This window comes from Zosterops lateralis, assembly GCF_965231275.1.
Source record: "Zosterops lateralis genome assembly, chromosome: 3".
NCBI classification, from domain to species: domain Eukaryota; kingdom Metazoa; phylum Chordata; class Aves; order Passeriformes; family Zosteropidae; genus Zosterops; species Zosterops lateralis.
Window position 1 is genome coordinate 181,065 of NC_139764.1, and position 17,414 is coordinate 198,478.

The window sequence follows — 17,414 nt, forward strand, 5'->3', positions numbered from 1 at the left end:
CAGCAGAGTTCACTGTCACACAGGTGAGATCTCACAGACCACAGTGCTTGGCAATCTCCTGCTCTGTTCTCCAAAACAGCCTGAGTTTTTAGAGGCTTTCAAAGCCAAGAAGCTGGGACCACTGTACAGCCAATGCATTTGGCTGGCCAGGAAGCAGAGTAGATGCAGAGAGAAGGCAGAAGCAAGGAATCATGAGCAGCAAGGTAGTTGTGCCCCTCTGCAAGCAGACTGAGGTGCTAGGGCACAAATCAGGCCTGGCAGAAAACAGTCCATGCACCAGCACCTTCCAGTGCTGCCTCCTTTCAGCTCTGAGCTGCTGCTGATTCCATCAGATGCCCCCCCCCTGGGGTTGACAGGCATCCCTTTTACACTACAGCTGAAGACACAAAATCTGGATACAGGAGATGTTCAAAATGCAGCTCATTTCCTTCCCACAGTTATCATTCCACATCAATCAGACAGAAAAGATTATTACAGGGTAACAGGGTTGAGAAGAGAGTTGCTGAGAAGGTGGATGGCAAATCAATCCCAGCATTCTGCAGGAAGAGGCAGCACACTTTGCTCCAGCTCCTGTGTGCTAGTTCAAGCACAGCAGCCCAGGACAGGGGGTCAGCTTATGTTTGGGGGGTTCTGCGCAAGTCCAGGCAGCCTCTGTAACCCCTGTGCAGAGCCATAGCCCTGCTGTCCTCAGGACAGCCCAAGCCTTACCCCTCCTGCAACCTAGGCAGCAAAAACAAAACAAAAAATCTCATTTTCCTTTCTGCCTCCTGACACTCTCTTTTCTCATTGTCATAGCTCTGGGATATCGATTCCACCACCAAGGTTCCTCTCCTGCCCAGGGGTGCACAGCTGCCACTGCCCACAGTATGGCAGGCTGAGAAAGGAAAAAGCCCCAAAGAAGAGAGGCCACAATTCTTGACCCCCTCCCCTGTGCTCAGGGCTGCCTTCAGGAAGTTTACGTGGTGAGGAATACTCCTCATCCCAAACAAACTGCAAGCTGGGTTTGCAATTAAAGGCTTTGATTAAAACTGGCATCTCCTGATGCCAGTAGCCCCAGCCCTCTCAGGAGAGGCTGTATGGCAAACACAATATGGAAATCTCCACAAGTGGAATTGGATCCATGCTGCTGTAATCCGGGAGGAGTGCTGAGCTACTCACACATGGCACTGGTAAAGAATATAACTACTGGAATTAGTTGGGGACAAAATCTGCAGGAAAGCCTTTCTCTAGTGACCCAAGGCTACACTTTTTCAGGGCACACGAAAGCCCTTGCACCTTCTCTCAGATTCCTTCAGTATCAACTTTTGGAGATAACCACAAACACCTCCAAGCCAGGAACATCAGGAGCAGTATCACCCTCACCAGATGCAAACATCAACAACAACAAACTGTAAGAAGGCTGTAGAAAGAAACACGGTCCTAAATGGCAGGAAAATCCCAGAGACCCTTGAAACAGCCCCAGCACCACTGCTAGCCATCCCTGGGCTCTGCTGGAACCACAGCAGATCCATTACAGGAATAACCACTACAGTATGGCACAGGCCTAAATCTGGCACCAACACTTAATAACCAGCCATGTGAAAGTGCTTCTTATGGCCTGGTCAAAAAGTAAAATATTGCACAGATATTGCCAGGCACCCAACATTAGGGGATTGACAGTACATCTGCTACGGGCCCAGACAGAACAACCATAGCCACATTTCCAAGGAAGGTTTAGCAAAGCAAAATATCACCAAAGAGCAGCTGAATATTAATTAATGAGACTGGAAGCCACAGCTCTTCACCCAGGAAAGTCCTTCTAGCTATTTTGTGGAACATGACAAACATGGCCAGATACAATATCTGCTTTATTTCCCAGTACTGTTAGTTCCCAGCAGCAAACAGGAGAGGAAAGCACTCCTGGGTAGAGGAGCCTGCCAGCTCTGACCTTCCTGAGGGAATGCACAGAAACTCCTGAGCTGGAAAACAGGAATGTGTCTGGGCCATGGACCCAAACATCCCCTTCCAACAGACAGCACAGCTGGAGGAAGCTACATCTCCTTGCCCTAGCTCTGGGTAACTCAGCCCCCTGCTTCTCAACCCCAGGCACCCTCCGACTCCCACTGTTCCAGCCTCAGAAAAACATACACAATTGGGGTCAGACTAGGTGACCTTCAAAGCTCTCCTCCAACCCTAATAATGTTATGATTCTATGATAATTAACACAATGAAACAGAAACCTGCCGTGTAACAGCAGTGACCAGAGTGACCCAGGACATGTCTGCCAACCACCTGGACACAGAACCCAGAAAGGAGACTGGGGTCACCAAACCAGGAGGGTAACAGCCTGCTGCTGGCCAGGATTAGTGCACCCCCACATTCCTCCACAAAACCAGTTCCAAAATGATGGATGGCTGTGCTCTACACGAGGGCACACAGCCGCTGCAAATTTGGAATTGGGCAAGAAGCGACCAAGTATTTGGATCGCAAATACTAATTTGTTCCACATCTAAGGCTCCTTCCCATGAGATTTCCCAAAACCGCTGTGAAGAGCTGACTAATCCTCTCACAGCACAGGCATCACCCCTGTCACTCCACTGAGCAAGCAAGGAGCTCCAGGGGGGTGAAGTGACTCACCAGATACCAAGGCAGCATGGAACCCACGGACTGCCTTCCATACCCAGACTGAAATACCTTCTCTTATTTCCACCAGGCTCAGCATCACATCAGAAACCACCCCACCCCTTCCAAACCCCAATAAAAACCCTTCAAGCCTGATTTTATGGGACTCAAACCACACAGCTTTTATGGAAAATGAAATTATTCTTGTTAAATGCCTCCCTCCTGCATCCAAGGGCCCTGATTTTATTCAGCTCTCTGCTGAGAATTTCTCTACTGTAATTTGGCTCAGCCAGAGCAAACCAAAACCAAGAAAGGTTTTTCTGCTGACTGCTTTAATCCACCTGAAGCCCTAAACATACAGGGCTGGATGGTTTCTAGGACAACGGTGCAAGCTGGGAGTAAGACAGCTTCAGAGGTCTGGACCCCTTGGAGGGGACCTGGATGTGGAATACAGCTCAGGCAATAAAGGACAGAGGATCTGACCCATCCCAGTGCTTCATTACTCTGATGGAAATCTGGGATGTACACTTCGGCTTGCTGTCAATGCCATAATTTAGTGTTGAGAGAGAGCAGCATCTGACCCCCGAGAACCACTCAAAGTCATCTCTGTTTGTAGAGAGTGACTGGATAGAAGGACATTCCCTGCCCCAGTGTGAACCAAACCAGAGCAGGAACATCCTAGTGCGAGGAGTTAGCCACTGCCAGTACATTTTCCCTCTTCCCTTTCCATGGCTGACTTTTCCCTGGCCCACTGTGTAGGTGTCTGCAGGTGTCTGGGACAGAGCCTCGGATCCCACACAGCGAACTCTCTTCCCAAAGCACAGGCCGACACTGTGCCACAGCCATGAAAACAGGACACACTTTGTGCTTTTCCCTGCACTGCAAGGCTCCATCCATCAGCGAAGCAGAATATTTTTGCCCCAGCCATGGGGGAAGAATTAATCTGTAAAGCAGCACACCCTTGGATGATGTCAGTGGAAGGCATTACCATCCCCACCTAATGCATTTTCCAATGAGTTTCCTGAAAGGCTTCCAGCTCGTGGCAGGTCGGCCCTGCACGGGGCGGGCGGGGGCTTTTCCTGCACAGGGCAAAGCTCTTTGGCACTCCACCACAGCTGCCTGCTCTCCATCCAAGCACTGTGAAGGCCAAATTTTCCTTTTTCAACTGTTTGATATACACAGTTGGAGCTCTATTATGTGGATGGGATCCCCAGGGAGAGTTTGTGGTTGGCTGGGAACATTTCCTAAGGTGTTTTTGAAATCTCTTTTAACTCTGAGATTTTTTTCTCTTCCCTATTGTTCCTCTTATTGCTGCCAAGCTGAAACATGATGAGTTCATTTAAACTGGAAGTGGAGAGGTTTGCAAGGGATCTGTGAAGCTTTAGCTGTTCCCATGTCAAAGACAATGGCAAGCAGGTCTGGCTGAAATGTCTCTAACAACAGGTGTGTCTCAAACAGAAGAAAGAACCGATCTAACTCCCTAATACTGAAATTTCCACTTAAGCAGTATTTCAGTGCTTGTCAAGCTCCCTAACAAGGCTTTACCTGAGCTGACCTTCTAGAATCTCCCTGGCACAAGGCCATGGAGGGAATCCCCACACTCACAGGGTCCCATCACTCACAACAAAAAAAAAAAAAATCAGCAGTTCATAAACACCAGAGAAACACTGGGAATACAAAAGCACTCCCAAATCACACCTCTCTCTGGCCCTTTCCTGACTACCATGCAATTTATAGTTCTACCTTTAATGGCTGGCCACCCTCACCTGACACAGGAGCACATGGTCAGCAACAACACTCTGCCTTTTCTGTCACCTCACCGACACAACAGGGATTTGCTAATCAGCCACTCCTGCTCACTGCATTATCCAAGCTACACCCTTCCCCACCCAGAACAGGCCATGAGGACAGGAACACCACACAGTTAACATCCCCACTGCTCAGGAAAGAGTCAAGAGGATTCACCTGAGATCCAACCATGCTCTGCTGGGCCTGGCATGGACAGCAGGATCAATTTGCACCTTTCCATAGTGAATAAAACAGATGGGCAAAATGGTTCTCCCAATCTCATCGAGCGGGCTGGTGGCAGATCTGGAACAATAAGATTCAAATTTCCTGCTCTGCTCATTGATTCTGGCTGCCAGTCCTACATTTGATGAACCCTGTGTGACACAAAAAGCTGCCCCAGCTCCCTGGGATTTTAGAGACAGATAACACTTACTATGTTCGTGTTGAATGTCAGTCAACTGCTGAGACTAAAAGGTTTAGAATGTTTAAACCAAAAGGTTTAGATTAATTTAAAAAGCACATTAGACTAACTCATGGGAGACAGGTCCTGTCAGTGCCTACCAGACTCCTCAATTTGGATGCGACTGCTGAAGAGCAACTGGTTCTGCTGGAGCCGGGATAGTAAAACCAACCTCTGGCCTAGCCCACTGCAGAAACTCTCTATACCTCCTAAATATACCAAGCAACTCACCTGCAGCACTTTCTCTGTGGAGCAAGATCCAAAAATAGTCAGATTTTGCATACAACACTTTCTGAACGGGCATCCAGGGATGGCAAAGGTCAAGTGTGCTTTGTTTTGGCACTGCTCAAGCAAGCCTGCCCCTTTCCAGAGAGGGCAGCCAGACCAAAGATCCTATTTCCAAACCAGCCACAAAGTTTATGTTTCACCTCCATCCTTGGCAGCTGTTTGCCCTGTTTGCGATCCAAACAGTTTTTACTGTTTACCCTCACATTTATTCCCAAAACAATACAATGTGCTCAACAAAGATATGTCAGGAGAACGCGGCACACAAAATAATATCATCAGGCAGGTCACTGGAAGTTTAGTGGCTGGATGCCAATCAGATAATGATTTGCAAGCTGTTTCTCAACACGTGGGTGAGCACATGAGACCCTAGACTGCAAGCAAAAGTCACATATTTTCTAGGAGATAAAGCCCTCTCAGCACACAAAGGCACCAGCCTACAGAGTGAATGGGGTTACTTGAAACTATGCTCAGCATTTTGTCTCATGGCAGTGCATTAAATAGAAGAGAAACACGTTCCCACCTGAGTACTGAGCTCCCAGCGCTCTCTCCTGGTGCCCCAGGAGTGCCGCTCAGCTTAGGAATGAAACATGGCAGAACATTCACAGGGTCCTTGAGACCCTTCAGCTCCCAAGGCAGGGATTCCTCCACCCCAGCAAGCTGCTCCACTGGGGCTCCAGTCTGGCACCTCCACGAACACCTCCCTGAAGTCCTGTGAAGCCTTTCTGTAAAACTCTTGAGCTGGGACCTCACTGTTTCCAGTTTGGGGCTACGCTGGTTTTTCCTCACAGCCCTTTTTAGGAAGCTTTTCTACTCCACTCATCTTGTGGCTAGAAATGTCTTGTTTCCAGCCTGTGTTTATCCATTGCCCATTCCAATCCCCTGCTGGTGTGCCAATCCTTGCCCACCAGTTCAGTGCTAACCCCTGGGTATGCACAGATAGCACTTTACTTTTTTTTACTTACTGCACCAAACAAGACCACGGTGTGGTTTTCTTGCTCTGAGCCTCCACAGTCCTCTGACTACCCTGGTATTTTACATTTACCTGCTCCAGCCTGAGTTCCTTCCTCAATGTGTTGACACCATTGTGGCAAGCAGTCCTAACAAGTTCTCAGTAGAGCTGCGGGCTGGAGCACAAACGTTTTCCGATCCCTGCTGGAAACGCTTCATATGCCAGAGCTCAGGAACTGGCTGCCTTCTGCAGAAGCTGTGCTGTGAATCCCCTCTCACAGCTTTAGCTGCAGTACTCATCCTCATGGCAGCCTGTTTCTCCTCCATCCTGACTCACAGCTGCTTGCCTTCCAACCTCTGCCCACAAACCACCACCAAATACACGGAAAACAACCAGTCCCAAGACCCAAATATGCATGAACTCCTCTACTAAATTGTTTCCAAGCTGCCTGTTTCTGCAGGAGTACAAAACTTTAGGGGCACGCAGTTGAGCAGCACAAATCCTACTCAAAGGATTGATTGGCATGGTCTCACCTTGTGCATGCTTTCCCTACTTCACATGTCCTTAAGGCCTCAGAATGGATTTAATCCAACAAATTCCACTTCACAGTCACCCTCTCGCTGTGCTGTAGGAAGAGGCCAGGGGAGTGGGATCGTGCTCCAGAACCACCCAAGCTCGGTGACAGTGACACAGACCCAAGAGCCAACATTGGAGTGGACATTCATTCCTTTTGACCACTCACCACAGCTGATATTTCCCTGCCAGTCAGGAGAACTGGGTCAGACCACACCTCACAGTCGAGCTGTCCCCTCTGATCCATGACCAACACAATGGTGAGGGCTCATGAAGCAGAAGAGGCCAGATAACATTACTGAGGATGCCCAAGCTGCAATAAAATCCACCTATCTCCTCATCAAGTTACTCCTTCTTGTGCTCCTGTCGGGAGTGAAGAACTGTTTCTGATGGCAGCAAAGGAGAGAGGACAGATCACACAAGCATAGGAGGACACCAGATAAGAGCTGGCACAGGATGACAGGGTAAAGTGGCTCCTAACGAGGTGGCTTGGAGAGGTTAAAACTGACCCCTGTCTTACCGAACATACCCATACTCCTGTTCAACAGGGTGGATGCAAATATTTTTGGCTATATTTATGGAATTGCAACATTTTTGACTCCTTAAAAAAAGCAGCCTGATCTTCCCCAATCATAATCTTTTGCAGAAAAAAAAGGCTGCAGCCTTCTTGCTACCTGCACACATAACTCTCTCACTGGAGGCAGTCACAGGAATTTCTTGTTAGCGAAACAGAATTTTGTATGTGGACTCTAATAATATTAGTTAAGTAAAAAGAGGAGGTTTGATAATTTTTCCTTTAAATCACCGTTGTCCTTCATACACAATTACAGGTACAAGACAAACAGATTAGGAGATTAATTCTCCAGAGGCAGACAAATGCCCTCAGGTCTATGAATCATATTCTAGGTATGACACTATTCTGGCAGATGATACATCTTTTGATGTACACAAATGTGTTTTGCTGACACAAACAAATAAATAAATAAATAAAATGCTTAAAAGCTGCCTTCCGTCAGGTAACCTCCATAAACCCCCAAACCCACAACAGAATCCTTCATTTCTTATTCAGGGCTAAGGAGTGATAGTTTTAAACTGAAGGAGGGTGAGTTTACATCAGATATTAGAAAAAAGTTTTTTACAATGAGGATGCTGAGGCCCTGGCACAGGTTGCCCAGAGAAGCTGTGGCTACCCTTGGATCCCTGGAAGGGTCCAAGGCCAGGCTGGACAGGGCTTGAGGGAACCTGGAACAGTGGAAGCTGTCCCTGCCTGTGGCAGGGAAATGAGATGATCTTTAAGGTCCCTTCCCACCCAAAGCAGTCTGGGATTCTGTTCTAAGCCCTGCCAGGCACTGGTTCCTGTGGCTCAGAGGCAGAGCTGGCCTTGAGACCCTGGCAAGCAGAAGAACTTTGGGCCCAGCTAGAAGAAAGACACCAGGAGGGGTCTTCATAACATTTACTCTGGATTTCAGTCTTTCCCTACGTTTTCATGCTGCACCTCCCTTCAGCAAGACAAGTCATTCCTTTCCAGCCAAGGCAATCTTTTTGTTCCAGGGAATCCTAGAGCTAACTCACTTTTCATTGGTGTAGATCATTGCCATCAGGAATGCTGAGTCAGGAACCCCAAGTCTGGAGCAGTTGTACTGTGGTTAAAAACAAATCCATCATCTTTCAAGACTTTCCCTGCGTTATCTGCAGGGTTTACTGCCTCACTCGATGTTATTACATTATTTCCAAATTCCCTGCAAGACACTTCAATCTTGAATGTCTCACAGAAACACTAAGTTACATTTAACAGAAAACCACAGAGTACTTCCTGTGGTTTCAGGTTCACATAAGGGAAAAGTTATGGGGCAGAGTGATGAACACAAGCAGCTACTAGGAAATTATTACAGATACCTAGAAGCAAGATGAAGATTCTTCTTTTGCTCCAAGCAAAAAAACCTTGACTCAGCTACACAAACGTTTATAAAGGTGGGTGTGAGTGTGAGCGGCTGTGCCCCAGTCCAGCAGCTCCTGCCCCAGGGGGGTTTTGCCTTCCCTAAGGACTTGCAAAGCCTGTCCAAGATGACCAGAAAACCACTGCTGTTGCTGCCACCACTGCCAGCCACTTTTCTATTAGGGTGTTTGGCTTTTCTAAAAATTTAATTCAACTAATACCCTGGATACTGATTAGATCCAAGCCCCAGCCTAACCCCTCCAAAGTTATGTAATCCCTGAAATCCAAAAAGCCTTGAAAAGCTTAAATGTGACAGTGCTGGTGATGTCATGCTGCTGAAAGGTTTCCATGGAAACCCCTCCTACCACGGCCGCCGGTGGCTCTCAGAGCAGAGTGCAGCATCCTCTGTACAATGCCCCCAACATCACAACTGGAGAGAATTGGGAGGAATTGGCTACAGCCCTTTGGGTGACTCTCAGCTCCCCATGCTCCCCCATCCTGCCACACAGCAGCAACAGCCAAGCTGTGAATGCGGCTCGGTCACCTCCTTGGGACAAAAGCCACTGGTGCTCAAGAGACGCTCCTCCACCAGACAGAAGCCCCCAAAGGGCCTGGCCCCAAGACCAGGAAATGCTTCTGAACAGGGGACACTCAGTCCTAGCTCCCCTTGAGGCACATCCCCATTCCCAGCTTCCACCCCAGGCAGCAGCAGCAGGGCCACTTGCCAGCTGCCCTAAAGGACAGCCTGACAGCCTTCACTCAATGCCACCTCACACAGCCAGCGGGTCAAACCCATTTTCATCACAAGCAAGTTAAAAAACAAAACCAGAAAGAACAACTGAACAGTCAAAAATTCCTGAGTCCTCATGTTTGCAGGAAAGAGCTTAAAAAGGTTTCCCAAACCTGAAAGCAACTGAAAGAACAAATCTACTGGCTTTGAAAATCTCCTTTCCCCCACTCCTCTTCACCCACCTTGCTATTCCTGTGTAAATGCGGCTGTAAGGCTTTGTGGTTTTTCTAAGTAGTAAAGCTTAATTTTCTGACGTATCTCTGCCCGAGTTCACCCTTGCCCAGCTGACGAATTGAAACAAATGCAACAAATTAAACTTCAGGGTAATTTAAGATGCAAGCAAAGGGACAGCCCTTATGGCTTTATGTCCCTCAAAGAAATTGAGAAACTCCCCCTGTTAAAGGGTTCTGCATTTTTAATCATCCTCTCCGTCCAGGGTACTTCTCAGACGCCCTTAAAGCAAGGGTTATAAACCACTTCCATGTGCTCAGAGACACACAGTGGCTCTGCCTGGGTTCAGTGCCCACATGCAGGGGTAAGAAAATGCTGGGAGAGTTCAGCTCAGCCCCGACACCAAAGACTGCCTCACTTAACTATGATTTTACTGCAGATCACACAAATTACGTCCAGTGGAGCACAGACGGCCAGAACTTCTTCTGTCTCCCTGAACACCAGGTCCAGCTGAGCAGAAGGGCCAGACCCTTCCTTACTGGGCTTGCATGCAGCCCCTCACCCTGGTTTTCAGAGGCAAAGCCCCAGCACAGGAGCAGGGGCATCCAAGATCTGTTTTGTCCCACAATTACCCTCCAGAGCAGTTTCCAGCAGGAGGCCAAGGAACCCAAGATGGATTTTTAAAGAATGTGTCACATATACTTTGGCAAAACAGAGAATAGTCTCGAAAAAGCTTGAGGGAAGCATCAAGCTGCTGTTTCTTCATCTCCCATGATATCCCTGCCAAAAAGCCTATAGCATAATGCAACAAAACCAAACTACAGTTGTAACATTTTTTTTAAATTAAATGATGAGTCCATATTTTTGAGCTTAGCATGGATTCCCTTTTTTGGCACTCACAACTTTAACAGTCATACATATGTTCCAGCTTAGTTACCCCCAAAACATTATCCAAATATGACTATTTCAGGACATGCTGGGGACAAATGAACCTTTCTGGGGCTGGCTGCTTTGGACCATGTGCTTCCTGCCAACCAGACATGGTTTACTCGAGTCCCCCTCAAAGAACTGAACAACAAACACCCTCTATCTTCCCCTTGGACACAAAGCCCAGGGGGGTTTGCTTTGCTTTCTCCCTCATGTTCTCTACCAGGCCCAGTGCAGCTCTGCAAGTATCTTTACCATTATTCAGTGCAAGGAGAGGACAAGTGAAGCCACAGTCAGCCACAGAACAGGCACAGCAGCTGCCTCATACAGCCTGCCTGGAAAAGCAGTGAAATGGTCAAGCACCACCAACCAGCAAGGACAATGGGGAGATTTTGGGCAGCCTTTCCATGTGTGCCAGGCAGCCCATGGGAGTCTCTCCTGCACAACCACTCTGCTGAGAGCCACACGTCGCTCCTCAGCTGCCACCTTTTCCTCTCCCTGACAATACCAACCAGCACCCAAAGTGCCCTGGAGAGCTGCAAAGCCTCCCTCTCTGAGCCCTTATTTATGGCTGCTTGCTGTGTGTCCCTGCAGCATTTCCAAGGAACAGAACGCCGTGTTACTCCGTGACTGCCAAGGGTCAGTCCTCATTCCTACAGCAATGATGTTCAGGAAGGTTTGCAACTTCTCTGTTTAATGCCATCATGCTGAAGTACTGCTCACAGGTCTCACAGCTTGGTTTGCTTGTTGGACAGCTGCATTTCATTCAAATTCGTGTTACAATTTCCTGCCGAGTCCTGAGGTAGCCAAGGACCTGCTCCCAGGGAAGTCACTTCCTGACGCCGCGTGCTCTGAAACTGATGTTCTGAATTATAAGGATGTATTTTCCCCCATACTGTTTGTTTTCTTCAAAGCTCCAACCCACTTACTCCATTTGTTTCCTAAGACAGCCCAGCTCTCATAAGCTATCATTTGATGGCAAGTTTTTGCAGTCAGCAAGCAGTATAATTACCTTTAAGCTTCCTTCTATAGCAGCACGATTCCTATGGCATGCCTTGTCCCAGACAATGGCACACTGCTTACCCCAAGGTCTAATCAACATTCTTTCATTCACAAGCAAAAAGAAAAGAGAACAGCATAAAGAACCGTGTATTTCTCAGAACAATGCCTTATGAAAGAACTCCCTCAAGTATACCATTCAGCAAACCTAAACAAAGAAAACCCACTCCTCCTCAGTTCCTCCCAAATACAGTCAGCCCAGTCAGGAACCATTCCACGTGTCCCTTCTTTCTCTGGTCTCCATGAAGCCAGTACCTCCAACAACAGAGAAATTCCCAGCTGCTTTCAGTCCCCCTGACCCAGCAGAGTGAGGGGTTTCTGCTGTCTTTGTGTACCAGCCATGGAGCCAAGTGACGAGCATGAGGCCTTGCAGGCAGAGGGGTCACCCACACAGGCAGAGGAAAGTCCATTTATTGTCTGGCTGTTCCTTTACAACTTAATTGCGCTATTTCTAACACCAGAGAAATTCTTCTGGATCTCTGGGTAAGCTATCCATATAGGCTTTTCATTGACTCCCACTTACTATTCCTCTAAAAATTCAGGCTGGTAAATAATTGTTTTGCTTTCCCGAGCTAACGCATAATGTATAAATCAGCCTCAAACACAAAGAAACCTAAAAACAGTTGTCATAAAAAAGATTGAGATTTTTTTTCCATAAACAACAGCTGGCAAAGTTTCTCACAAAAGGAAAAAAAGAAAAAAAAAATCTCACTTTGCCAATATGATACATTTAATTGCGCCAGGATTTAATGCTTTTCCAAACTTGTTTGCTGTAGTCAATGTTAGAAATGAAGCGTTTCTGTACAAAAACTGTAACTCCATCTCCCACTTCAGGACACACTGCCTGAAGAGAGCTGGAACAGCACAGGTTTCTCCTCAGCCATTCCAGCCTTCTTCAGGATCCTAGAGCTTGCTCCCAGCCTCCTGAGGGGACACTCCAGGCTGGCAAGAGGATGCATCACCTGTGACACCATCACACTGACACCTTCACACTGAAACATGAAGATGAGGGTCTCAAGCATTTTCACTTAAAAAAGCAGGTGGAACTGTTCTGTTTAAATTTTGAGTGAACAGAACAGTATTACCCAGAAGAGCCTGAAATGTTTTTTTAAAAAAGAACAATAAAGGCAACAGTATTTTTTCTGACTTTCCTGTAGGTATTTTCAGCCCCACAGAAACAGTGCACAGCCATGCCAGAGTGTGTGTTTGCCTATGTCAGCAATCTGAAGGCCATCCCACTATGCCTGCAGTTAAGCACATCAAGAAATAAAAAGACAGATTTGCGCTGACAGCCACACCTGAGATTCAGTACAAAGCCTCACAGGGAGTTTCTGTTTACCCCAAATCTCAGATGACCTCATTCTTACAAGCCTGAGCACCCCAACCCTTGCTGCTGTGCCACATATCTTGTCAGATGGGCAACACCACCCTAAACCATTCCTGAGCTTCCCACAGCCTGTCCTGCCCAGGAGGGAAATCTCTGCACACCAGAGAACCTCCCTTCTCTGCAATTTCCAGCACCTACAGAACCGCAGAGCACAAACCTGGCACAACACACAGCCTGTCACCTTCCCAGCACCAACCATAAGCCTCCAGTTTGTTTCAGTTTTCCATACACTAATCACTCACAGCAACATAATTTGAGCACCTCACTTAGTTCTTGGAGTTTTACAGATAAACTGCAAAGTATGTTTCTTTTACTGGTCCTGTGGGGGTAGAAAAATAAAGCAGTAAATTAAGTCTGGTCTGCTTGCAAATCTCCTCCCTCTGAAATTGGGCAACAGGCTCTGCTTTAACCCCATCAGCCCTCTGCTTGCCTAAGCTCCAGCAGGACCAGCAGCATCTCATTTGTGGGAGAAGGGGATGGCATCAGCCCTGTCCCCCAGAGTGACAGGAGCAGTGTCACCCAGGGATGCTCTGCAGGATTGCCATCCACGAGGCTGGGAAAAGGAGCAAAAGCAGCAGGACTTTTTCTAGTTCCACTGGCTGCAGGCAAGTCTACACTTCCACTGGGAATGTGTCATGTGAGGCATTGATTTAGAAGAATTAAAGACTGTAGTCAAAATAGATAGTGCTGAGATAATGTAGCTAGGACTTCCCTTTTGCTAACAGAAGCCAGACTGAAAGAACTGATAATCCTTGGAAGGAACCGATCAATCAGAGGAGCTGTCAAACTAGGGCTTCTGCATCCTGAATAATCAATAGGCCCTATGAACACAATACAATCATAAATCAAACAGTCCTGGGAAAAACAGGATTTAGCTGTCACGAACACTAAAGGTTAAAAAGTCAGAGCTGAGGAAGACAATCTTACTTCATCATTTTGGGACCCCACCCCATTAAAAAGACCACCAACCCATTTCAAAGAACAAACTACGCATGCTTGGTGGCTTTTTGGGCTAATTACCATACGAAGCGGGGAATGGGAGGTATCAGAGCTATGAATATGCATTTGTAGTTTGTGTATTCAATACTTCTGTAGATAAAAGGCCCTGTGATGATCTGTAAATTGCGCGTGTGTTTCTGGGAGCTATCCCGCACGCTGCCCCGGCGTCGTAATAAACATACACTTTCTAACTTTAAACTGTTAGAGAGTCTTTGTCCGTCATAGTTGGATATTGGTATTAGATCAATGTCCATAGTTTTTTAATAAATCACATGGATCTGCAAAATCAAGATAGGATGGGAAACTGATTGATAGTACATACTCTTAAAAGGCCATCATATCCTGATTTATAGGCTCGAAGGAGCAGGGAATTTCCTACATGGAAAAATCTGCTAGGGGAAACATCAATTCTGCCTTCAGGTCTGCTGTCCCTGGCTGGGCAGAGCAATCCCTGCGCTTTGCAGAGCAAACAAGACCCAGGCACCCACACGTGTGCTTGAACAGGGATGCACATGTGCCTGCACACTAAGGTCTCCTCCAGCAGTCTCCAAATACCACCAAGAGCTTCAAGGAAACTTGGCCACACAGGTTATGGGTGATGACATATCACATAACTCAGCTGTGTGCTTCTGAGTCCTCTCAGCTTCCTGCATGCTCACCTACTTCTTGATTCTATTCTGAAGGCAGGTTAAATATCACTGCAAGTCTCTCCCAGGAGACAGTGATTCAATCCAAACCATTCAGCACAGATACAGTGGAGGTAGGGCAGAAGATGTGCTGGCTTTCAACAAAAGCCTCACTTGGAATTTATGGGGGTTATTTTAAGAAAAAGTGAGTTTGGAAAGACATATCAAAAGGAGGAACCCAAGTGCAAGCAAAACATAAAATTAGTTCAAGCACGGAGTCTGCATGAATATCTCAATTCTCCTACTGCCAGCTTCCCCTAAGCACAGGAGCAATGGTGGCTCAGTGGCACTTTCCATCTCCCAGTCCAAGTATTTGTCAGCTCCTACATCCTGATTAAATCTGTAATCCTGGTAACTGGGAATGGGGGAGAGGGTGAGGCTCAACACTACCCATAGGAGCCTCGCTTCATAGGGATCCGACAATCTCGCTCCAAGACACGGTTTGTGGCATGGGATTCATCTGCACTCCCCTGTCCACCGGTCTCTGAGCTGTCCTGTCCAGTCCCTTGCCCACCCCTCTGTTTTGGGGGCTGCCAGGGGTGGGGGCACAATACAGTGACCAGAAAGGATCCAGCAGCACAGCTGGACAGCCCCACCACACCTACCCTGCTCACCTGAATGGCTGTGGCTCACTTCACTGCCTGGCCTTGCAGCCACACCTCTCTTCTAAGCCCGTCAGTCCAGGCATGCCTGCAGTCACCACTGCATCCCTATCTGTTGCTATGGCTACAGAAAAGCTGCTGCGTCCCTGCATGTAAAATCCTGCCTCACTGAGAGTCCTCACAGCAACCAGCTGCCCTGGAGGACATCCTCAAGATCCTGCTTGCTTCAAGAGTGGCTCTGATGTCCCCTCACAGAAAATCCATGTCCCCTCCTTCCCTTTTCCGCAGCACACTGGCCTCTTCTCGAGAGGCAGAGCTCAGCAGCTCTTACTGCGGAGCACAAAGGCTTGCACAGGGCACAGGAAACACCGAAATTCCCAGGCAAAACGACAGGAGCTATTTCATACAGAGACACCAGTTACTGACTTGTTAACTGGGAGATATGAGAGTGCACCAGGGAAGTATCACTCAGCCCACTGGGCCAATCCCAGTGGCAAATACATTTCGCAGTTGGCTTGCACTTTCCCCAGTGAACACGGACCCGAGCGCAGATGGAGCCAGAGAGCAGTGTCAGACACCTCCCTCCAGCCTGAGCAGCTGCCTCTCCTACTGCCCAGGCCCTTCTCCAGGCATGGAGAAGGCATGGAGGCATGGAGCCACATCTACCACAAGCACAGGCAGGGATCCCACCAGGCTTGCAGCCAGGTTTTATGGAGCAACAGGTTAGCTCCTGTGGGCAGCAGTCCCAGGAGACCCCAATGCGGCCTCTTCCCGAGGGAGACATCCATGCAGTGGGACAATACACACAGCTCCCCGTGCCCCAGCCCACAGGACATGTGAACCCTGGCTCTGCCAAGCCGTGCTGGAGTTCTGACAATGAATAATTAATTGCCGCTTTGTTTTCTGGTGAAATCCTATAGCTGTAAATATCTCTGTTTCAACACAAAATAATTATCACTTTCTTCTTTCCTCCTCTTCCACCACCAATTAAGAGATGGGAAGACAGCACCTCTGGCTCAGGACTGCTCAGAGCCCTTCGGAGCTGCAGTTGCCGTGGTGGAGAATCCTCAGGATCCTCCCCCAGGCCGGACTGTTTGTTAAGCTGCATAAGGACAGAGCACTGCAGTGCTTGGGTCACCGGGGACTCACACTCATGGAGGCAGGAGCTGATCCTCCAGTTGGTTTCTTCTGACACTTTTAATGAGTGCTAATTAGAATTAGTGGCCATTCAGGATGTCAGCAGCTGCCCACCCATCACCAGGTGCCTGGGCAGACACTGCTGCTGTGTTTACTAGGCTGCAGCCTCAGGACTGGCCTTTTGGACACTGGACTCTCCTCAGGACTGCTCACTTCTTTTTATCCCACCTCTCTTTTTCCTATGCATATAGATACAAAACCTAGGAAAGGGTTTATTACAAAGTATTTCCCCCTCTAGCAAGAGAGGCACAAATGACGACTGTGTAAACACAACCTTGAGTGCTCCTGGCAGATCCTTAATCCAAGCTCGTGCCTATGGAGGAGACTGCCAAGACCACTGATGAGGACAGAAAGGTGTAGCACTGCCAGGACACTACTTTTGGTCACTGGCAAAGACACACAGTGAGCTGGGGGGCAGCAGTTCCCCTGAGAGAGAAGCTGCCAGAAAGCTCATGAAGCACTGGGGCAGCTGTTACCCCACAATCAGTACTTTTTTCTCCAAAGCACCAGCATAAGCCTTTTAAAAGATATTTGACCCTGTCCTGAAATTTTAGAGCATCTGACCATATCCTAAAATCCCGAAATTCAGGATGGAAATTAAACCAAATCTGAAAACCTCCCAGCATCTCTGGATGAGCATACACAGAGTTGTTGACCACAGAGTGTCTGCCTGATTTGAACGCTCCAAGCAGCTGGCATCCCGTTCTGTTATTCTCCCTGTCTGCCCAGAGCATGCCCTGCTGCCACAGATGGTTCTGGATTGGAGGGGTGATTTCTCTTTCTGTGTGGTTTCATCACACCCAGCACAGAATACTTAGATCCCAACGGGAGAGCCCCTGATAAGCCTGGGCTGAAGCAGGAGCTCTCCACCCGGCTGCCAGCACCAAACATCTTGGGATCTTTGGGAAAGAAAAATCACTTACCTCTGCATTTCCTAATAGGAACAGCAGGGAAATGACAAAGGACCTGCACATATGGGCAAGCAATATCTAATCTTGGAA

The 17,414-nt window shown here is 48.0% G+C and overlaps 1 protein-coding gene across 4 annotated transcripts in view; it reads right to left on the reverse strand.

Moving 5' to 3' along the window:
* SLC24A3 (solute carrier family 24 member 3) overlaps positions 1–17,414 on the reverse strand; it is a gene marked incomplete at its 5' end in the record, with an annotated part of 115,220 nt that overhangs the window by 72,835 nt on the left and 24,971 nt on the right. The window contains 2 exons of one of the 4 annotated variants that reach the window (XM_083857526.1): positions 4,567–4,692; positions 5,081–5,151. The exons of 1 other annotated variant lie outside the window; for it this stretch is intronic. In XM_083857526.1, coding sequence (XP_083713652.1) covers positions 4,567–4,672 — 106 coding nt within the window. Of the gene's footprint in view, positions 1–4,566; positions 4,693–5,080; positions 5,186–9,498; positions 9,560–17,414 lie in introns of those variants that run through there. 2 more of the 4 variants (XM_083857529.1, XM_083857527.1) reach the window with 2 other exon arrangements.